Below are 22,858 nucleotides of genomic sequence, written 5' to 3'. Positions count from 1 at the left end.
ATCCTGTGGTTTTATTTTTGTATCAAGTTAGTATTCTATGATTTTATTTTTCTCTTAATAAAATATTAAACTACAGGGTACTAAAGTGAGAAAGTGAGAAACCATAGGATACGAACTTGATAAACTTTAAACCACATGCCACAGGGTACTAGCTTGATACACTTTAAACCACAGGATACTAAAGTGAGAAAAAGTGAACCCACAAGGAGGGTATTTAAAGTTTTCCTTAATTTTTACTATAGAGGCCTCAAATTCTCCTACTAAAAATTGAATAAGATCCATAATCTCTAAATGCTTCACGTTAGAATAATAGAAATCTTGAATTTTTTTTTTTTTTATCTATACACGAAATAGTCTCAAATTAATCTCTATTAATCTCTTTTTCTCTCCCTCCCTCCTACACACACGCACACGAACACGCACACGCACACGCACGGGCGTGCGCGCCACACACACACACACATATGGAGTCCGGCTATGGTGCTTGTAAAAGCACCAAGCACTTGGTGATTATAAATTTTTTACCGGTAGATCTACGTCTTTGATTATTTTTACCCGTTAGATTATACTATTCAACCAACCACTCACTCAACCCTAGAGAGTCCACATCATCCTAACCACACATCCCTTAATCTAAGAATTGAAAACCTACAAACACCAATGACTTAGTACTTTTAAAAGCATAAACGCAGCTTAGTTTAGAAATACAAATGGGACAGATCTTGGAATGGAAGGAGTCCCTCTCCTCTAACCCCATTACATGTTTTGTCATGACGGATTCAGAGCATGTTAATTTTTATACTATTTTTGACTTCTACTTTTCGCTTTATGTGGAGCAGATCAGGACGGGAGCGAATTTTTGATCGATTCTGAACGGATCAAGACGGATCAGAAAAAAAAAAAAGAAAAGAAAAAGAAAAAAAAGAGTCTCCAACCTCCCTCTTTATTTATTTAGCGGATTGGGACAGATTTTGGTCAGGTTGTAATTTTCTATATTATTGTTACCACTTACCGTCCTATTCGGGGTGGATTGGGACGAATGCTCCATCAATTTGGATTCATTTGCTTCCCCAGCTTGGCCACCTATATTTCTACCCAAAACATACTTAAAATTCAAACCCGCGACTCATAGATTTCTCGCCCTACTATTTATGGTATTAATAGCTTAACAAGTAGTCTCAAAACTTTTAACGATATTAACAGAGCTAGCATAGTTCACATCATAAAAAAAAGCTTTCAAAATAATATAAAATATTCTAGTATCGAAATCTTTTATAGGTGTTGCATATCACATCCAATAATTTTAAGCTTCCACATTAGAACTTGGGGAATACTGGTGCATGGTGCACGAGGTCCAGGCAACAATTTCACCAAATCTGGGGCTCATGAAAGCTACAAACTAAAACCCTCTTGTGACTTGTGAGTGTAACATGTCCACATCACACATGAACTTAAAAAGATCAGGTAAGTAGAGTTGGGTGTGCCTATCCTTCAATTTCTAGCTAACCAACTCTCATCTAATAAAACAGACTCATGTCTAGTCTCTACTTTTTCTACACTTTTTCTTTCATTCTTTTGACTAAAATATAAAAAAAAAAAAATTATAAATATCTATTTTTTACTATTTTTTTCCCTATATTTTGTCTAAAAGTATTTTCAGAAAATTACCGTGTCAATGAAGAAGGCGAAATAATCAAATTGTTCTTCCTTATTTTATAAAAAAATTATTTTTTCATATATTTATGTTATTTTTAAAGATATTTTTGATATAAATTATAAAAAAACAGATGAAATAGTGTTGAAATCCTGAGGGAGGGAGTCTAAATGTATTGACTTAAATTTTTGAAGAGATAAGACATAGATTTTTAAAGTCATAAAATTTTTTTTAAAAAAGAATATTTATATAAGAATTTTATGTATTTTAAATTTTTTTTTTCTTTTTGAGTATTCCACTTTTCCATATCTAAACACCAAGACATAGATGCTAAGACAAATGCACTCTCATGTCATTAATGTCACGCACTATTTGAAATTTGGAAAATTAGACCATATAAAATGTTAGGGAGACTTTTATATGAACTTACTATATTTGCATATTTTATCCTTATCAATTTAATTTAGATAAAATTGTACCGAGACCCCCTTCACTACAGAGTTCTCTGAAATAGCCCCTTCAAATTTAGTTTTACTATTGGCATTGTTTGAATTTTTTGAGTTTTTTTTTTTTTTTTGGAGATTGAGTGATTTTACTTGGTTTAATTTAAAAAATTCATCTAACTTATTTTGTAAATTTATTTAGTTTGATTGTTTAATTGATTTATAGAAAATAATATTAAAATTATTAATAAGTTATAGATAATAATAATTTTAACTTAGCACACTAGAATAATTCAAAAAAGAAATTATTAAGTTGAGGAGCCCACACCGGTATAGCCAATAACTGAGGAGGTCCAATCACAATTATCTAATTATCTTCTTATTTTTTCAATGGACATAGTTTTAAATAGGTAAAAATGTACAAGGACCCCCTCAACTATATGCCATTTTGAAACAACCCGTCAACTTTTATCTTTGAAAACCGACCACCTCTAGTGCAAACAGTAAAGAATTTGGTGATTGGTACCCGAGATCCAGATTCGAAACTTAATTGTTTCACGTTTTCATATTAGTTTATTTCTTAAAAAAATAAGAAAGTCGGATAGCATGCTATTTTTCTCTCTCAAATTTATTTTAAAATTATGCAAAAAAAAATTTTATCGAATCTAATAACTTTAATTTTTTTTTTGTAAATAAAAATCAGATCAATTAACGAATAATAACCGGTATACATTATGCACGATACTGGCAACTCGTATAATAAAAAAAAAAAAAAAGAAAGAGTTAAGAAGTTGCGAAAGTCTCAATTAAAAAAATAAAATAAAATAAAATAAGAGGGGGATATTTCAAAAGAACATATAGTTGAGGGGTCTCCGTACATTTGTACCGAAGGTTTTCCGGGGGAGGCCGAACGACACCAACTACAACGCAAAACCAAAAGCGCGCGTTCGTGCGTTTCCTCTCCCCTCTCACACTCCCTCCTTTATATCACTCCCCCCCTCTCTATCTTTCTCTCTAAACACATCCTCTCCCCTCACAACACGAGAGAGAGAGAGAGAGAGAGAGATGTCGCCGGGGCCGAAGGCGGAGGAGCTCGTGCCGTTCGCCGTGAAGGAGCAGTTGCCGGGGATCGACTACTGCCTCACTAGCCCTCCGCCATGGGGTTATTTCTGAATCATTTTCTATCATATTTTTTCCGTATGCACAATATATAATATGCACGTGAACATGATATACTATAACTACATTTTTTTTTTCAACTGTTTTATATTAAATCGATCTTTTTAGGTACATTCTCACGGCTAATGCACTTGTGTTTTTGTATTTTTTTTAATCTTTTTTTTTGAATTTTTCAGCGGAAGCTATGCTTCTGGGCTTCCAACACTACTTGGTGATGCTGGGCACTACAGTTATCATACCCACCATTCTAGTCCCCCTAATGGGCGGCAGACATGTGAGCGATCTCTTCTTCGTCTTAGACCCCTTTCTAAATTATTGTTTATCAGATCAATTTTTTGAATAATATGGTATTTTTCAAATCAATATAAAGTACTAGAGTAAGGATGTTGCTATAAGGTGATCAGAATCTCATTTTCCACTTATGCTGCATTAAAACGTGAGACATCTAAACACTACCGGTTCTCACCCTTGCCAATGTTTTTAATGTATTGTTTTTGTAATGTTGATGGTGTGTGTAGGAGGAGAAGGCGAGGGTGATTCAGACGCTGCTCTTCGTGGCTGGGATCAACACTCTGTTGCAGGTTCACTTCGGGACGCGGCTCCCCGTTGTGATCGGGGGCTCCTACACTTACCTCCTCCCCACCATCTCCATCATACTCAGCAGACGCTACGCCTACATAATCGACCCTTATGAGGTCTTCTTTGTTCTGCCCGCGCTTTGAACCCCAGATTATGTTTTTACTGCTCCGCGAACCAAACTGTTCTGTTCGCGCATCCAGAATTGAATTGGATAGGATAGGAAGTTAAACACGAGCCCGTAAGAAAACCGGCCGAAACGGGTCCCGGGCCAAACTGGCGCCAGGACCCGTCCCGCATCTACCGATCCCCCCTCCGCACGGATCTCAAAGCATCGGGGCCGAGTTTCGAGGACGGGGTTTGAAAAAGAATGATTGTGTTTCAACTTTTTCGTCTTATTCTATTCAATCTAATTCTGTATGTCCGACAAAAAGAGTTACTATCTTTTTCTCCTTTCGGAGTTCGTGGGATTGATTATTATTATTTTTTTGGCTATTTTTTGGGTGAATTAACAGAGGTTTGTGCTCACCATGAGATCCATACAAGGGGCTCTTATTTTATCCTCCGTTTTTCAGATAGTTGTTGGGTACTTTGGCCTCTGGAGAATTTTTGTTAGGTTGTTGTGTTTCTCTTTTCTTTCTTAATTTCCCTTTTTCATTATTTGCAATTGGATTTTTGCATTACTTTATTTCCAAAAATGCATTTCTAATTTTTCTTCTTTTTTTTTTTTGAATTGAATAGGTTTCTTAGCCCCCTCGCCGCAGTTCCCTTTGTGACCTTATCAGCTCTTGGACTTTACTATATTGCATTCCCTGAAGTAAGTAATTACGATTACTATAATACAGTGTAATTTTATAAAGTACTATCTAAGTAAAAATTCTTTTCGAGATTTAGAAACTCCATTTTGCTGCTGAAGAGAGCTGAGAGCAGAAGCAGAAGCAAGCCAAACACATCATTAGATCATTGTCAATTTTTTTTATTATTAATTGCTTTATTGTGCTTGTTCCTTTTTCCTGCAGCTGGCTAAATGTGTAGAAATTGGGCTACCAGCACTTGTTCTTCTAGTCATATTCTCTCTGGTAAACTCTACTCAGACAACTTAACTCAGAAGCCACCTTATTTATAACTTCTATAATTGGGTATTTGTAGCATTTCTTTTTTGACTAGTAATTTCATTTTTGTGCAGTATGTTCCACATTCATATACAAGAAGAAGAGTGATCTTCGATCGATTCGCCTTGTTAATCGTCGTGGCTATCGTGTGGCTCTACGCGTTTATTCTGACGGTTGCTGGTGCGTACAGAGATAGGCCTCCAGAGACCCAATTTAGTTGCCGTGTCGATCGCGCCGGACTTATTTACGCCTCTCCTTGGTATTTCACTGCAACTACTCAATGCTAAATGGAACTAATGTACCTTATCAGTAGGAATGTCCTTATGCATGTTCATTAGTCATATCAACTAATAGACTCTCAACGTTGGCTTTAACTTCTTATTGAGATGCTTCTTTTGGATTAAGATTTCATCGACGAATTGTTGCAGGGTTAGAGTTCCTTATCCATTTCAATGGGGAGGTCCCCGTTTTCATGCGGGAGATGTTTTCGCCATGATGGCCGCTTCGTTCGCATCACTTATCGAGGTACTGATGTAGAAAGATCTTGTTAGTTTCACTTGCTTATTACTGTATCAGATCCTTCAGAACCTTATGCAATGTATATGTTGAGTGTTGGCTCTTTTTCTTTTCAGTTGACTTCATGTCAGCAAATGTTACTTCTATGAAATCATGTCTTTAATTGCATAGTTTGCTAAGAATTATTATGAGATGTTTAGTAATCAGCTTTCGTTGCCCGTGTTTTCCTCATTGTTGTTTGGTATGTTTGTTCTTTTATTAGTTGGTATCTTAATCATCCATTTGTAGTTTGAGCTTGTTGATTCAATAGGAACTTATTCTCTGAACATCTGAGATCACAGAATATATGAATAAAAATCATCGACAAATTATAAGGAAAAAAAATTCAAATATCTAATGGTTTAATATACAATCTAAGATGTTGGTTTCAAGACTAATTGCAACAGCTTTAGGATTTTGGCTATTGTCAAGTTTTATCTGCGACAGATAACCTTCAAGTTTCAGTTTGCAGAAAAAAGCGTCACTGTGTTTATGCCCACAACCTGGATAAGCATCATAAAAGTTAGTTAAACATGTTCTTTTATGTTCTCAATCCATAAGATTAAACCAAATCGAATTACTGAAATGAATCTGTTCAGTTCAGTGATCCAGTTTGGAACCTACAGTGCTGAACCCTATTCAATACCCCTTATATATCCCCACCTCTCATCTCAACCTAGACTCCTACATATGCTATAATCTGGATATGTTTTGTTCTTAAGTCTTAAGAATTAGATTTTTTTTTTTCCTTTTCTTTTAAGTATATATGTTGTTTTGCAGTCGACGGGCACTTTTATTATTGCATCGAGATTCGCAAGTGCGACATTTATACCACCTTCCGTTTGCAGCCGCGGAGTCGGGTGGCAGGTATTTATCAGTTAGCGATCTTATGCTGTTACTTTTTATATATTATGAAGTTCTTGCCTCATATAACTTCAACAATTTCAGGGAATAGCTATTTTGTTGGATGGTATTTTTGGTACTGCAAATGGCTCAGCAGCATCAGTGTAAACAATCTGCTTTCTATAATACTCAAAGTGAAAAAGAATATGAACTTAACGATAAAATTTAAGATATCTTACTGGTGAATTTATAAACAGTGAGAATGCAGGTTTATTGGCTTTGACACGAGTCGGAAGTCGACGTGTTATTAAAATTTCGGCCTGTTTTATGATCTTCTTCTCAGTTTTCGGTGATATTCTATACATACAATATTTTGTATTGATATCTCTTGCATATTTCATGATAATCTGATACAGTTCTCAAAATATCACAGCAAAATTTGGGGCAGTTCTTGCCTCTATCCCATTTCCGCTTGTTGCCGCACTCTACTGCGTCCTCTTTGCCTATGCTGGTATATTCTTTGTTTAAATCTTTTATTTGTTTAATCACCATATTTCTATCATTTATCATATTAACTTGTTCAATTACCATAGCTTCGACCTTTGATATTCTTGGATATGTATTTTGTTTGTTTCGCCGAACCTTAATGAGTTCTAAAACACATGATAAGCCACTCTGAAGACCTTAGCACATAGAACAGTCCCAAAAATTTCATTCAGCCTATTTAGTTTTCTTTTGTTAGACATATTTTTACTTGTCTAGATCAAGATCATTCTCATTCTCAAACAAGAAATGCTATTGTCCATTTTGGTAATGGTTCTGCACTGTTTTTCGAATAAATGGTATTATATTAATAATAGAAGCCTGAAATACTCTAGGGCGCGTTTGGTTCGGGTTACCATGCCAAAATTACAGATAATCCTGCTAGGATAATTGCATTTGGTTCATCCCGTCTGTAAGTAATGTAGTATTACAGAATAAAGGAGGGTATCTCGTATTATTAATGGCAGATAATCTTGCATGTTCTATAAAATTACAATTTTATTACATCATTTTTTCTCTCTCTCTTTCTCCTCTTCTCTTTCCCTATTTCTATTCGCACGAACCCTTCCCCACTACACTTTACTGTCGGGATTACTGAATTTTATAAATTGAACCAAACATAATAATTCTATATATACTATAATCCAGCATTATATTACTATATTAAACCAAATACGGTAATGCAGCATAAGTAGTATTTGATTCAGAAATATCTGATACCTGGTTATGTCTAAATAATCTGTAATGTTATATAACTCGAACCAAACTTGCCTTAGGTGATATTTATAGGTATCGATATTTGATATCAGATACTGTAGTTGTTTTAAATTAGGAAGTATGGAAAGCATCTAGGTTCAAATTGTCCTATAGTTTCCTGAATCTTTCACTCTATTGGCTCTGATTACTTCTTTCATTGTATATTTATGCAGCTTCTGCAGGAATTGGCCTCCTTCAGTTCTGCAATCTTAATAGTCTAAGGAATAAGTTTATTATCGGCATTTCTTTGTTCTTGGGCTTGTCGATCCCACAATATTTTAGGGAGTATGAAACTGAAGCCGGTTTTGGCCCCGTGCATACCCGTTCGAGATCGGTATGTATTTTTCTTATCATGCCCCAATATCTCAATATTCATCAGTAATACTTTTTTATTAACTTCTAATCCTTTGTTTGTTGCAGTTCAATGATGTTGTTAATGTGATATTCTCGTCGCCTGCAACAGTCGCGGCTATAATTGCTTATTTACTGGATTGGACTCACCTTTATTGGGAACCTTCGGTTAGAAGAGATAGCGGTTGGCATTGGTGGGAGAAATTTAGATATTACAGCACCGACACGAGAAGCGAAGAATTTTACTCCCTCCCTTATGGCCTAAGCAAATATTTTCCTTCACTTTAGTTGCAGATACGTAGTATTGTTATGAAGAACTACGACAAACACGAGGACGAAAGAAGATGATTAATTGGAACATTTTCTGTATAGCTCTCGATTCCAAAACATTTGGCAAGATGAATTACCCATGTGGCATGACCTTTTTAATTAAGAGTTATTGATTTGTTGCTTGTCTACAATAATATACATGTTTCTAAATGAGGATGATCCAAGTTCTCTTAAAAAGGGTTTTACGTTTTTCTTGGATTTAGTAGAATTATATGTACCTTGTCTATGCAGATACTGAATTTGAATACAACCGTCTTTTGGTTTATCTTAATGGTTGGTTAGATGAAATAGCTTGTCAAGTACGGCTCATTTTTATGGTTTTTTATTGTTAGATCAAAAGGCTTGTGTTCATCTCACCTTTTTCTCAAATTTCCTTTTAGGCTCTACTTTCAAAGAAAATAAACAGATAAAACTTGCCCTTAGATAAAGTGGCTTATGCAAAAGCATTTCCTAAAAATTTTGGGGTTAATATATTGGTTTTACACTTTTTTCCCTCTCTGTTAACTTACCATGCTAACAGAAAGAAGGGCTAAGTGGTAGAATAAAATGATCTATTAATCATATATTTTATTTTAGTCAAAAATTAAGTGCAAGTTTAAGTGTTTGGCATTATACTTTTCCCTTTGACTTTTATTCACAATTCTTTTTTCGAGGCTGTATGTACTTTGCAAGATCTCCTTTAATTTTGCTTTCGCAACACGACTTGCAAACCCTATTATATTCACAATAAAGCACAAAGCATATTAGCTTTTCTTTTTTATATTCCATTATCTAACATGTGAAGAGGTCCAAATATAAAGTGGTCTTTTTACAGGTTCATGCAACAACATAGAAATAAGCAAAAACAAAAAACCAAAACTATAAGCAATGCGAAATGCAGCAAAAGGTCCCCAAAGAAAATCATGCTGAATATATTCAAGAACATCTTATCAGTAACATTTTCCTAAGATTCTTAGTGTATTCTTTAAACAGGGATTTATCAAATTAAGCATCAGCACGCTTAGACAAGAAAGGAAAAGAAATACCCTTTTTCGCTAGTGCCGTAAAGTGCTTCCCTCCAACATTACTCTCAGTAGAGGAACTGTTCTCACTGACCCCTGCATTACGGCCAATGAATGATATAAATCAGTTTAATTGCAAATAAGAGAGAGGTCCTAACTAAATGCGTGGATTTAAGAAGATAACCAATTGAATGCTTCACAGACCAGAAATTAAGTGTAGTAACACAAAGAGATATTGCGGTAAGAAGATAACCATCTATTCATATGTTTTAGTTGAAATCTGGGAGAATCAGAATAAAGAAACAGAATTCTAATACACCTCATATCAGCAGAATACCTTACCATCCGCTAATATAAACTGGAGTAAACAGCCCCTATCAGTTAGCGACTTAGTATAATCTCGAGTTGGTTGATAGGGATAAAACCACCAACCAACTTCAATATTATTACGTTTTCTTATTGCATTCTGTTAGCGTCATTATTCGTTGTTGAAGAAGTTAACTCCAAGAAAGCCAGAATTGTCAGCCTTTCTTCCAAGTAAAACAACTCCAACATCTACTCCTCGTAAGCAATGCCGTTTGGCAAAGAAGTTAGTCTGACTAATCCTAACTAGTGACACAAGTTCTTAGGAGGCAATGACAAATGGAAACCTGGCACCGACATAAGAATTAAAAGTTACGGATCCCATATATTCCTCCAAGCCGGAATAGAGAACAATCTCCACATTGTTTGCTAGTAAGAGAGGATTGCAACACAAGAACCCAACTATGACGAAACCCTCTAAGAACCAAAAAGCAAACAAGATGCAGCATTGCTGATCGGAAAGAGATGATCCTAGTTACTGGCCTCCTAACCGATGCATACGCTAGACTCAAAAGACGTAGTCCTCAGGCCTCTATGGTAACAAAATGGCTCATCAATAGCGAATTCTGCGCCGCCGCAAATCGAATTATAAAGCACATCTCGACTCATCGCACCATCGAAAGAGACAGAAGCAGCTACGACTTCTCAAATCTTTCAATTACTTTAAATTCAGTCATACAATTGCCGTGAATCATATAAGATACTCAAATCAAGCCTGCTAAACTAAGCAGTGCGTACAAATTCTAAACTAGAAAGAGCACTCAAAGATCGTAGAATCAAAAATTTCGATGTTTCTTCTTAAAAAGAAAGTCGTGGGGACCTGATCTTCTTGAGGAGGATGGTGCGGAGCTTGCGGGCGAGGTCCTGGGATCGGACGCGGAGCATGAGGTTCTTGCGGGCGAGGACGCGCTTCTCGGAGTTCTTGAGGTGGTGGTCGACCTGGCGGCGGATGAGGCGCTCCATGCCGCTGGCCCGCATCTTCCGCTCCATCACCGTCAGCGCCTGCTCCAGGTTGTCGTTCCGCACCTGCACCCGAATCCCCCGCGCCTGCTGCCACTGCTGCTGCTGCTGCTGCACGGCTTCCGCCCGCTGCCGGACCAGCCACGACAGCCCCCGCGCCATCCCGTTCATGCCGCCGGCCGCCGATAGCACGCAAAGGGGGGAGCGGCTGGCGAGGAGAGCTGGGGAAGGCGGCCCGACGAGCTTGCCTGCTGTTTCAGGGTTTAGAGATGGAAATGGATCGGATGCAATTGCGGCCCATGGAGTTGTGGACTAAAAGACCACCACTATGCGCGGGCATGGTTCGGTTGGGTGCGAACTTGCAATTAGGGGTTGCTTGGTTCGTCCAAAGATTGAATTTTTCCTAAAAAAAAATTTTATCCATCTCGTTCACTTTTAAAGAGTCTGGCTATAGTGCTGGTAAAATCACCAAATATTTGATGCTTGTAAATTTTTACCGTTAGATTTACTCTTTTGATCATTTCCACCCGCTAGATCATACTATTCAACCAACCTGAATATCCTAAGGTATCGTTTGGTTCGGGTATAAACAAGAACTAGTTATTACAGGGATAAGTACAAGTATGGGAATAAGAAAAATAATGTTTGGATGAAAATTGGGTTGTTCCCGGGAATAAGAACAATTTTAGATAGTTTTATATAGAAAATGAAGGTGTTAGTGGGGATAACCGAGAACTACTATTCTCGTGTAAAAAATTAGCGTTTGGGTATAAAGGGGCATAAGGGCCTATTCCTATTCCTATTCCCTAACCAAACGCTGCCTAAAAGTCCCACATCATTCTAATTGCACATCCCTTAATCCAATGACCAAAAATTTATAAGCATCAATAACTTGTACTTTTAAAAGCATAAAAGCTCAATTCCACTTTTAAACATTTTTTTATATTTCATAAAAAACTCATTTTTTTTAAATTTTTTTTAAAAATAAAAATATTAGTTTTTTATAAAATATGAAAAATAATTTTTTTTATAAAAACTTATTTTTCTTATAACCAAACGGAGAGACCACTAAAAAGCAACAATTTTTTATAGAAAATTTTTCAAATGAAGGCCATTTTGATGTTTTTTTTTTGAAAAAAAAGTTATAGATCGGCACTCTCCTTCGAGATTTGATTGTCTCACTATTCTATGCTAGTTCATTTTCTTTATGAATGAAGCGGATAATATGTTACATGCTCCTAAAAAAAAGTTGACCATTTTATAAAGGGAAAACTCTTATGTATAAGCCTGCAATCACTTTAAGAAATCTAAATAAAAATAGTATAAATCAAAAGATATTTCTAATCTAGTAAACATCTCAAATAAAATATTTTTTTTTATTTAATAAGTAAAATAATAATATTTAACAATAAAAAGACTTTATATCTGGGCTATTCAAGAATTCGGAGCGATCGTACGTATCGGATTTGAACTTAGAAAACCTCTGAGAATTCTAGTTGAATATATACCATCACTTTTCACCTATGACCCCTAATTGATTACCTTAGTTGGAAGCCCTTAAATTATATATGTCCCTTAGTTGGGATATCGGTGATGTGTCTTGGGCTATACAATGGGATCCCGATCCAATTAAGGTTTGAGTTGGTTATTTGATATCTAAGATCATTGCAATTTGTGACCAATTGTTAAAATATGGAGTGGAGATTAATGACTAAGGCTTCGTTTGGAATTGCGGAGAGATTGCGTTACAGTGAAAAAATACGTTGAAAAAATATTCTGTTTATTTTCGTATGTAATATTGCATTTCGTATATCGCGATGAGTCGGTTACGATTAGCGTTGGATAGGCCTCGATACCAAACTAAGCCTAACACTCTTGACAAGTAGTAGATACATTTAGGACGGTGAGGTGAGGCATCCAGAGGTTAGGGGATTGTTCGAGACGGTGAGGCATCTAGAGGTGAGGGGATTGTTCGAGTGTTATGTATAATTGGACCTAATCGTCGTATGATGGACGAGCGTTGGATACGATCGAACAAGGAAACAGACTCCTAACATGCAGGTGCGCAGGGACAATATGCTTGATGAATTTCATATATCAGTAGTAGAATGAATAATGTACATCTTGGACTTAGCCGAATACGTTATGGACGTTATCGCATTGGTACGTTGCACAGTGTACGGAGATGAGAGATAAATTCTATGTCAAAGATATCAAATGATAATAAGGTCGGTTGCTTGTTGTATGCTATAATTTGCTTTAAATCTGATTTTTTGTTCATTTCGCAGGTAGTGTATTTCTACGAAAATATTCAAAAACTAGAGATTTCTTCCTTCTTCTCTTTCTTCTTTCTCTCTAAGATGTCCACTTATGTTTCCAGAGTTTTGGAGTGTGAATATAGAAGAGCACTCTAGTAGCCCTCTTCGCATCCGATTCGCAACGGGTATAGAAAAAATTGAGGTACATAGAAGATGCAAAAGTATCGAGACAAGGACGACCCAAGAAGGCTAGTAAGACAAGCAATCCGATCCGATTTCGGTTCATAGATATATTGGCTAGTCAGTTTGTAAGTTTTCGCTGTCCTTTAATTCCAATAGCCGACGAATATCAAATCAAGAAAAATAGCACTAAGACGCCTTGACATTAACTTTGCGGACGAATATGAAAATTTTCTATTTGGCAGATTTCGATAATGGTGAAGTAAGGGATTGTAGATTCTGACTATATATATTGGTAATTCTGACGGGCATTGGTCCATTACAGCTTACAAGTCCTTGGAAGTTGATTTCGCGGTATCTTAAGAGCACAACAAATATGCAAAATTTCTATTTGGCAGATTTTGATAATGGTGAAGTAAAAGGTTTTATAAATTCCGACTGTATATATTGGTGATTCCGACATGCATTGGTCTATTACAGCTGACGTGTTTTTGCTCGGCAGTGGATCTATCAATTGGAAGTCTACGTTACGGCATAGTGTAATTTTGTTAAATATCGAGATGTAGTATATGGCGACAATCGAAGCAGTTATGGATGCAGTCTAATTTAGAGGTTTGGTTGATTAACTTAGGATCGTATAGAAAAAGATGACCACTAATTGTGATAGTCAGAGATGTTATTTATCTCGCAAGAAATTTAGTTTACTACATGAGAATGAAGCACATAGTTTTTTAAATATCGTAAATTGTGAGAGCTCGCTAGTGAAGGTGATCATAAAATTCAGCTTATGTAAATTTTTACAAAAAATAATATAACTGATGTCATAACAAATTCTGTGACAATGAAGAAACTTAGACACTGTCTAAATTTAGTTTACATGATCCTATTAGTGACCAAAAGTTTCAAGGAGAGAAAATAATGTGATGAGAAAATGAAGAGACATAAAAGAAGTCCAACTTTAGTGATTAATATAAAAAATTAATTGTATGATAATTATTATTAATTAGTCTATAATTCACCAGCAAATATAAGTCGGGCTCTAATTGCTCAGCTAAACGTGGCCGTGGAGCACATGTAGATAAGTTTGAATAATTTAAAGTCAAATAGTAGGAGTAATATACTACTAATTATGTACCATCCGTGTAGACCGGGTTTATGCGATATATTATCAATAGGCTTTGGAATTGGAGCCCCGGAGAGGTGGCTTTCTCCTGGTGGGCCCGTGGAGTGGGTCCAGGGATATAATTTAATTAAGTTTGGTGGCTCCTCTCGGGTTATTTGTTTAGTAAATAGAACAAGTTATATTATTATTTTTAATTCTTTAATTAAAATATAAAAAAGTTTTATTTAGATAATATTATCTGAGACTTTTCATAAAATAAAAAGAAAAAAAATTTTCACCATAAAACTCAATTTTATTTTATTAGTGAAGCATATCTTTTTCACTTTCTCTGTAGACTTAGTAATTGTCGATCTATATAAATCTTGGTTTTTACTTTTTGTACTTAAGAGGCGTTTGGTTTGGCATAAAAATTACTTTCGGTATAAAAAATACTTTTTTGTTTGTTTGGTTCGACGTAAGAATATTTTTACGAATCGAGAAAAAGCTGAAATTTTATTTTTTGCTATTTTTCAGTAGAAAACGAAAATTCAAACTGCCTAAAAATTATTTTCATTTAATTTTTTTCAGCAAACCGAACAAACATAAATTTTTTTCGTTCAACCAAATAAATATAGATGAAAAACTACTTTTCTTTTGTACAAATCAAACACTACAAAAACATAAAAAAAAATTTTTATAAAAATTATTTTTCACGATTTTACACTGCGCATAATTAATTTTTTAAAAAAGTGCTTATGTGTTAGTAGCGCATGAAGAATAATCTCAACTAGTTTTCAACAAATAGTGACTATATACATCCAAATATATATAAATCATAATAGTAGATCTCCTCGTGACAGGAAATAAAATCATAAAAATGCCTCATTTTGAGGCATGGAATGGAATTTAATTATTTTATATTCCATGTTTGAAGCGTATATGGTGAGAAGTTACCAAAAAAATTAAATACCAAACATGGTGGCCAGTGAAAGCAACCAATAACGTCTTCAAAAATGACCTACCACTGGAAAAGGAGACGAAACTCGTTAAATTTCGCGCCCACAAGTTCAAAATTTCTTAATATAACAAATAATTAAAAAAAAAATTTACACCCACGCTTACGCAGTTACGCCCACTCACTTATAATAAAAACTTTTAGATTTATCCCTCAATACTCAAAGTATTCTTTTTAATAAAATTTAATTTCATTAGCAAATCCTTAAAAAAAATGTATTTGAAAACAAATTTAAAAATTAATAAGTGTATTTTGGTCGTCCAGAAATAAATAAGATAGTTTTTAAATTTTGAAGAATATATTAGATATTATACCTGCAGGCGTATTATTATTACAAGTTAAATCCTCATATCTTATCTGATCTTAAAATTTTACGTGTATTTCACATTCATCGTGTATATATTAAGCGTGTTTTCTAAAAATGTGAATATATATTTCATATTCTGAACTAATTTTTCTGTGAGGTCGTGCATTCAATGGCCATCTTATAATTTATATATATTCAAGGGTTTAAATGGAATAAATTAATGTACACGTGCACGGAGACCACGCAATAACTTCTTGTATTTCTTAATTTTTCTTTTCCCACGCGCTGAACCAGCCACCTATACAACAACACCAAACACAACTTTTTATCAACTTTAAATAGAAAAACTACGATACAACTTTAATAGCGCCCAATTAAACCCTCGCACACGTAAATAAAGTGGTGGTCAAATAGTAGATCCTTTGTTCGGTACAAGAAAATGCGCTTGTACCTTATTTAACACACAAATTCCATTGCTATATATACACAAGTTTCCAAAAGCTATAGAGAAAGAAATTTAGACATTTTGAGAGATAGATACAGAGAGAGAGATGGGGAATTGCCAAGCGGCGGAGGCGGTGGCGGCGGCAGCGGTGATCGAACACCCAGGAGGTAGGGTCGAGAGAGTCTACTGGACGGTCGCGGCGAGCAACGTCATGGCCGCAAACCCTGGTCACTACGTCGCGGTTGTCGTCGTCGCTGCTCCGCGTAGCTCTGCTTCTGGTAACTCGTCGTCCTCTGCTTCCCCCGACGGCGACGGTGGTAGCCGTGCTGCTGCACCGGTGGCGCATGTGAAGCTGCTCCGCCCCGACGATCCCCTCCACATCGGCCGCGTCTACCGCCTCGTCACCTTCGAAGGTAGCGTTGCCGTATATATTCTATCGCCTCGTTTGGTATCGTTGTTGTTTTTTTATATATTTACAAATTCTATGTAATAGAGTATGTAGACGATTGAATTGGTGGAGTACTTGTGGTTTCCATGCTTTTGGCATTTGCTTAGAAAATTTCTTTTTAGTATCTAAAGATTAAAAGTTCACATCCAACGTTACCAAGAGTAGAGATACATTTACTTACTTTGCATTGAATGTAACTGCTCGAAGTACCAGCAGCTGTTTAATAGCTTAAGTTTTCAGAGAATAATTTTTATTTCACAAATTAACCGTATAAAAGATTAAATATCGCTCTTTAGTTACTTAGGTTGCATTTGGTAATAAAATAACTAAAGGATAAAATATTTTGCTGAGAATAATTTATTCTAGTCAAAATAGTTTATTACAGATTATTCTGAAACAATCCGTTAAGACTTATTTCGCCATCTCTAAAATCTATTTTTCTATTTATCTTTCGCGTTATTTTTGTGCCATACGTTATTCCATTCTTACCTACCCTTTTATATGGTTTTGCACGCTGCGCCTTTGTCCATTATTCTCCATAAATTTTTAAAAAAATAACAAAACATGATTTTGATTATCCTTAAAAAAATAAAATGTAAAAACCAAATCTAAATTTTCTTTCATGCCGCTCTATTCTAGAATATTAACTTATTCTATGAATAAAAACATGAAACGCTTCAAATATTATTCAATTACTAAACGTGCCGTTGAGGATTTAGTAACAAATAGACACTCATACTTCTTGTTGGTTTATAGATGTGCTTAAAGTGTTCGGATCGAGAAGACACGTGAAGCTAAGCAAGTTGATAGCGAGGCAAGAGAGGAAGAAGAAGGCTAAGCTTCAGGAGAGCGACGAAGGAGGAGGAGGAAATGCGAGCAATGAGAGCTCTTCTGAAACGGTAAATATCATTATTTGGGTGATCATTTTAATTTTAGTAAAAAATACTTTATTGTCTATTTTAGCTGTACTGCTACACGTTTTTATAACATAATTTTTATAAACTGTTAACATATTAACAAATATGACATAAAAAAACTGATTCCAAAATCCAACACATTAGAAACGCACATTGATTGTTCATAACAATTTGAACTATTTACATACTATAGAGAGAGAGAGAGAGAGAGAGAGAGAGAGCTAGGCTCCTATGCTTTCGAAAGTACAGAGATTTTCATGCTTTTAAGTTATTTTCAATGATGGGACATCCGATTCGGCGATTAATTCCATTAGACATGATCTATACTATTAGAACTATCTAAAAACAAAATTTCATAATTTTTTGATTTCATTTATCTAGTGAATGAATAGCCTCAAAATGAACGGCTTAAAATAAAAATTTTATAAAAACCAGTGATAAGAGACTCAAATTTCAAATCACAAGTATTGATCTTGCTATTGATGTTAAGTAAAGTTTTCTATTAAAGTTTCATATAATTTGGATTGCTTTACACCGTTGAATTTAAAAACGTGCCACATCAATCATTAAAATAGTTAATTTTGAGATATTTTGATCACTTGGTAATTAAATAATGTAAAAAATTATGAATTTTGATTTCTAAATAGTTCTAATATGGTAGATTATACCTAATAGAGCCGATAGTCGAATCGGATGTCCTATCATTTAAAATAAATTATAAATACGGAGACCTCCGTACTTTCAAAAGACGTACTCTCTCTCTCTCTCTCTCTCTCTCTCTCTCTCTCTCTCTATATATATATATATATATATATATATATATATAGAACTAGGCTGAAATATTATTAATAGCACCAATAACTTGATGCTATAAAGTTTTTTATCCTTAGATTCAAAGATGTGCGATTAGGATGATGTAGGTCTTCTAGGGTTGAGTGGATAGTTGGTTGAATAGTATAATCGAACGGATAAAAATGATAAAAGAGATAAATTTAACGGTAGAAAATTTGATAGCATCAAATACTTCGTGCTATCAATAGTATTCCAACCAAACTATATATATATATATATAAAATCATCAGTTTTTGTGTAGGGAAATGTAGAAAAATTGGAACAAAAATTTTGCTTGTTTTTTAGTGGTCAAGGCGGTATTTGACAATGTCGGGAAAATTCCCCCGGAGTGCGGATATGTGGCGTGTTGGTCTTTACCTGTCTCCTGCTGCTGACATGTCGATACCAGACTCGTTTAAGGACGGGAACACGGAACACCGAGCGTTCGTAGACCGGTTGTGTAACGCCCAACGTGATTCGATTCAACCCATGAAACCATACTTGCTCAAAACTCGCTTGGATCCGTTCAGACCAGTGGTTCAACTAGCGACTGTTAGCTGGTTCCATTTAAAAAAAAAAACTATCCTAGTTTAATTATTTTTATTTAATATTTTAATGATTAATTAAAATATGTGTCAGTTTTTTAATAATCAATAAATACTTTGGATAGATCTTTAATTATATATAATAACATAATAATATTAAAAAATAATATATACAATACTTCGTAAATATTTTTTATATAGTCTGAATATACTGACGTCAATTAATTCAGTGGTTGAACTACTGATTTAGCTAGTAATATGTGACCAGACATTATTTTCGAACTGTAAATAATTTCGAATTTAAAAACCTTTGTAAAAGTGACCATTAAAGGAATTAAATTCAAATTAAAGAGTAACTTAACCAAAAATTAAAGTTGCAGTCCGTGACTGAGATTGAAGTAAGTGATGAGATAAGATAGACTGCTTACATTTGATAGTATTCAAAATGTCGATATATCACAACCAAGCGGTCGCCTTTTTTCTATTGTTAATTATTGTGGTTATTCGATAGATTGATGCTTTTGCATGAAATTTTTAAATTTTATAATTTTTTATATATAGACTTTTCTAAATAATGTAAATTGCTTATAATAGTATTTTGTTCTAGTCCACGCTACGAATTGGTCTGCACGTAAAATGGCACAAATTCTACTCAATATACATATGTTGTTTTAGACAAGAACACAATAAACCACTTAATCAAAACACATTTAAAGAAAAAATTACTTAATTAAAATAGCTTGCTAGGTTTTTGCCGGTTGGTTTGGTACTCATTCCCTGAAACCACGTTGAGATGTGATCTTCCAACAATCCAACAACGCGGACTAATGTAATCTCTTTATTATATTTGTTGCTTATTCTACATTCTTATATCAACAATATTGAAGTTTATTACAAACTAGTGTAGAGATCAGCGCAATACAGTGGATAGATAATAAAAGCAAATTTTTAAAATTTTAATAAAATTTATATTTACAGCTTATTGATATATAGAAAACTATACCATGTTAAGTACGGTCAATTTGCATGACTAAATTTAATTGTTAAAAGCATAAAATTATAGTTAGAAGTTTATATAATTTTTTTTAAAATCATTGAAATACAGTAAAAGACATACAATTTTATTATATTATGTGACCCTTGAACATTCCGTTGTGAAAGGAAAAAAAAAAAAAAAAAAGAGCTAGCTCTAACGCAGCTGAATCAACCCAGCGGGCACTTATATGGATCGCCGCTCGGATTTGCAGGACGATACTTCTTGAAAGAGACAACGTTCTTTGCATGTTCTTTTTCTTCATCATCATCCTCATCAACTTCACTAACACGAGAGAGAAAGCAAGATGAATGTGGGGTGGGAGATTAGATGATAATGTTCTTTTTTGCATGAAAAATAACAGGCAATACAAAAGAGAGGGGGTTCGGGGGCCCGGGTTAATGGAGGTGAGGCAATACAAAAGAGAGAGGGTTCGGGGGCCCGGGTTAATGGAGGTGGGGAGTGGATTGGAATTACAAAGCTTACTCATTGGTGAAATATGGTGTATATAATTAAATGTTGCATTTTGGATTAATTAATTCTTGTGGTTTTAAAGGACAGGAAGAGGTGAAGGGTTTGACGTTGAAAAGAGATTTGAGGGAGAATAAATGACCAATATTGAAGAGAAAAATAAGTAACGTATAAATTAAAGAGTACATTGATTAGAGATCATTGAATAGAGAGGGTTGGGGAGAGGGAAAAAGCCAACGTCATTGAATAGAAAGTGGGGTTGAAAAAAAACTTGCCACGTGGCAAAAACATTAGGAATTCATATAGGTTAATAAGCATTGAACTTACTAACTACATATAATATATTATATATATATATAATATATATTATATATATATATATATATAGAAGTAAGGCTACTATGCTATCGGAAGCACGGAGCCTTTCGTGCTTCCAGCTTGTTTTCGATGTTGCGACTTTCGAATCGTCGATCGGCTCTGTTAAACTTGATCTAGAGTATTTGGAAGTACCTAGAAAATAAATTTTATTATTTTTCGAGATCATATTTGCCTAGTGATCGAAATATGCTCAAAATAACAAATTTCAATGGCCATAGTGAGCCGTTTGCAAGTTTACGGTGTAAATATCCAAATCATATGAAATTGATAGAAAATCTTTATACTATATAAACAAGATCAATATCTTTGATTTAAAATTTTAATGTCATTTTACATTTTGTAAGATTTTTATTTTCAACCGTTGATTTTGAGCCCTTCGTTCATAGGCAATGATATCGTAAAATATAAATTTATTCTAGATATTCAAATATCTAGATCAAGTTTAACGAGCCGATCGACGATTTGAAAGTCGCAACATTTGAAAACGAGCTGTGAACACGGAAGCTCATGCTTCCAATAGCATAGTAGCCTCACTCTATATATATATTATATTGCCTGATGTTTAATTATACAATTATCTAAACTTGCATCATAGCATTTAATTATCACAATTTATCCATTAATTCCTTTTCTCAGTTTTTTATACTATCTGTTTAACTCGACAGAATCAAAAGTCAAAAAAGTACGACAGTATCGAAACTAAAAATAAAAAATTCAACGCTGTAATAGGTGTGAGCGTTGTTCATACTCTCGCAAATCAAATTTGTATTTTTACGGTTTATCTTTTCTTATTGCAGAAAGGATGGAGAGCGAGAAAGAAAGGATAACAGTTTCGAGCTCAAAGCGACGTAAGCGGAGATGTTATGACTACTTACAAATTGTCGAAGTGTGGGCTTTGGAGGCAATTTGCAGAGCATTGCAGAAGGGAGAGTTAGATCAATTTGCTCATCATCTCTACCTTTGAATATCAAAAGTTTCACTTTTTTTTTTTTTTTTTTTTCCCTTTTTAAAGGATCCGACGTATAAACAGCGAAATAGATTTTAAAGTTTAGTTCATGTTACATTTTAAATCAAACTTTTGCTTCATTGTTAATATATATTATATATATATATATATATATATAGAGTTGAGCTATGATACTTTTACAAGTTCACCATCATGGTGTATTAGATTTTAATGGATTGGAGTCTACTTTTTGATTATTAATAGCCTTGATTAAACACTTATTCACTATCACCAACCTACACACACCACCACCATCATCTCAACCTCACATCTCTCCATCCAAGGCTAAAAACAACAAGTATCACCCCCTTGATACTTTTACAAGTATTCTAACCCTACTATAATATTATATATAATATATAGAGTTGAGATAGAATACTCTCGATAGTAAACAGGGCATTTTACTATCGAGTTGTTTTCGATGAATATGAGCTTCCAAATTGACGATCGGCTCCGTTGAACATGATCTATACCACTTAAAGTGTTTTAAATCAAATTTCAAATCTTTTCGACATCATTTGCCTAATGATCAAAGGGTTTCAAAATTTGTAATTTTAATGGTGGATTAGAGACGTTTTTCTCGTTTAACGGTGTAAGATATCCAAACATTGATTTTTGTTAGAAAATTCTTTAAACATTTTAAACAAGATCTATACTCTTGATCTGATTACAAGACTCCTATCATCATTTTTTTAAAGAATTTTCATTTCAACCATTCATTTTCTGTTCACTAGATGGATAAAAGAAGAAATCGAAGTGCGTGAATTGATTCTAGGTAGTTTAAATGATTTAGAATTATATTTAACGGAGCCGATCGTCAATTTGGAAGCTCTATCATCGAAACAACTCGATAGTAAAATGCTCGTTTACTATCGAGAGTATTCTAGCTCAACTCTATATATATATATATAATATATATATATATATATATATTATATATATAGAGTGGGCTACTATGCTATCGAAGCACGGAGCCTTCCGTGCTTCCAGCTCATTTTCGATGTTTGGACTTTCGAATTCGTCGACGGGCCGTTAAACTTGATCTGAGTATTTGAAGTACTAGAAAATAAATTTTATTAATTTTACGATATCATTTGCCTATGTGAACAGGGGCTCAAAATCAACGAGCTGAAAATAAAAATCTTATAAAATGTAATAATGACATTAAAATTTTAAATTCAAAGATATTGATCTTGTTTTATATAGTATAAGAATTTTCTATCAAAATTTACGTTGATTTGGATATTTCTACACCG

At 34.3% G+C, this 22,858-nt stretch overlaps 3 protein-coding genes across 3 annotated transcripts; 2 read left to right on the top strand and 1 right to left on the bottom strand.

Moving 5' to 3' along the window:
• On the top strand, nt 3,079–8,613 carry LOC109728657 (nucleobase-ascorbate transporter LPE1-like). The gene is made up of 14 exons (XM_020259145.1): nt 3,079–3,259; nt 3,453–3,550; nt 3,795–3,971; nt 4,368–4,468; nt 4,594–4,669; nt 4,872–4,931; nt 5,039–5,223; nt 5,393–5,489; nt 6,300–6,386; nt 6,468–6,526; nt 6,620–6,711; nt 6,796–6,873; nt 7,835–7,995; nt 8,082–8,613. Exons 1-14 carry the CDS (start codon nt 3,163–3,165, stop codon nt 8,298–8,300), a joined length of 1,587 nt encoding a protein of 528 aa, XP_020114734.1. The 5' UTR covers nt 3,079–3,162; the 3' UTR covers nt 8,301–8,613.
• Nucleotides 9,218–10,968, bottom strand: LOC109707959. Its single transcript, XM_020229508.1, has 2 exons — nt 10,527–10,968; nt 9,218–9,439 (listed from the first exon to the last, which is right to left on the bottom strand). Exons 1-2 carry the CDS (start codon nt 10,835–10,837, stop codon nt 9,430–9,432), a joined length of 321 nt encoding a protein of 106 aa, XP_020085097.1. The 5' UTR covers nt 10,838–10,968; the 3' UTR covers nt 9,218–9,429.
• Nucleotides 16,079–21,560, top strand: LOC109716179. The gene is made up of 4 exons (XM_020241508.1): nt 16,079–16,386; nt 17,178–17,320; nt 18,476–18,641; nt 21,394–21,560. The coding sequence occupies exons 1-4, from the start codon at nt 16,080–16,082 to the stop codon at nt 21,558–21,560; spliced, it is 783 nt and encodes a 260-aa protein (XP_020097097.1). The 5' UTR covers nt 16,079.

This window comes from Ananas comosus, linkage group 1 (genome assembly GCF_001540865.1).
Source record: "Ananas comosus cultivar F153 linkage group 1, ASM154086v1, whole genome shotgun sequence".
Lineage (NCBI taxonomy): Eukaryota > Viridiplantae > Streptophyta > Magnoliopsida > Poales > Bromeliaceae > Ananas > Ananas comosus.
The sequence above is the reverse complement of the archived record's forward strand: the minus strand, read 5'-3'. Positions and strand labels throughout refer to the sequence as shown.

Excerpts from the sequence above, each read along its gene's own strand:
- LOC109728657 (XM_020259145.1), top strand. The coding sequence starts at position 3,163 with ATGTCGCCGGGGCCGAAGGCGGAGGAGCTCGTGCCGTTCGCCGTGAAG. Across the intron at positions 4,670-4,871 it reads ACTATATTGCATTCCCTGAA|CTGGCTAAATGTGTAGAAAT; the intron begins GTAAGTAATTAC and ends TTTTTCCTGCAG. Across the intron at positions 6,387-6,467 it reads GCCGCGGAGTCGGGTGGCAG|GGAATAGCTATTTTGTTGGA; the intron begins GTATTTATCAGT and ends CAACAATTTCAG.
- LOC109707959 (XM_020229508.1), bottom strand. The coding sequence starts at position 10,837 with ATGAACGGGATGGCGCGGGGGCTGTCGTGGCTGGTCCGGCAGCGGGCG.
- LOC109716179 (XM_020241508.1), top strand. The coding sequence starts at position 16,080 with ATGGGGAATTGCCAAGCGGCGGAGGCGGTGGCGGCGGCAGCGGTGATC. Across the intron at positions 16,387-17,177 it reads CCGCCTCGTCACCTTCGAAG|ATGTGCTTAAAGTGTTCGGA; the intron begins GTAGCGTTGCCG and ends GTTGGTTTATAG. Across the intron at positions 18,642-21,393 it reads CCGGTTGTGTAACGCCCAAC|AAAGGATGGAGAGCGAGAAA; the intron begins GTGATTCGATTC and ends TTCTTATTGCAG.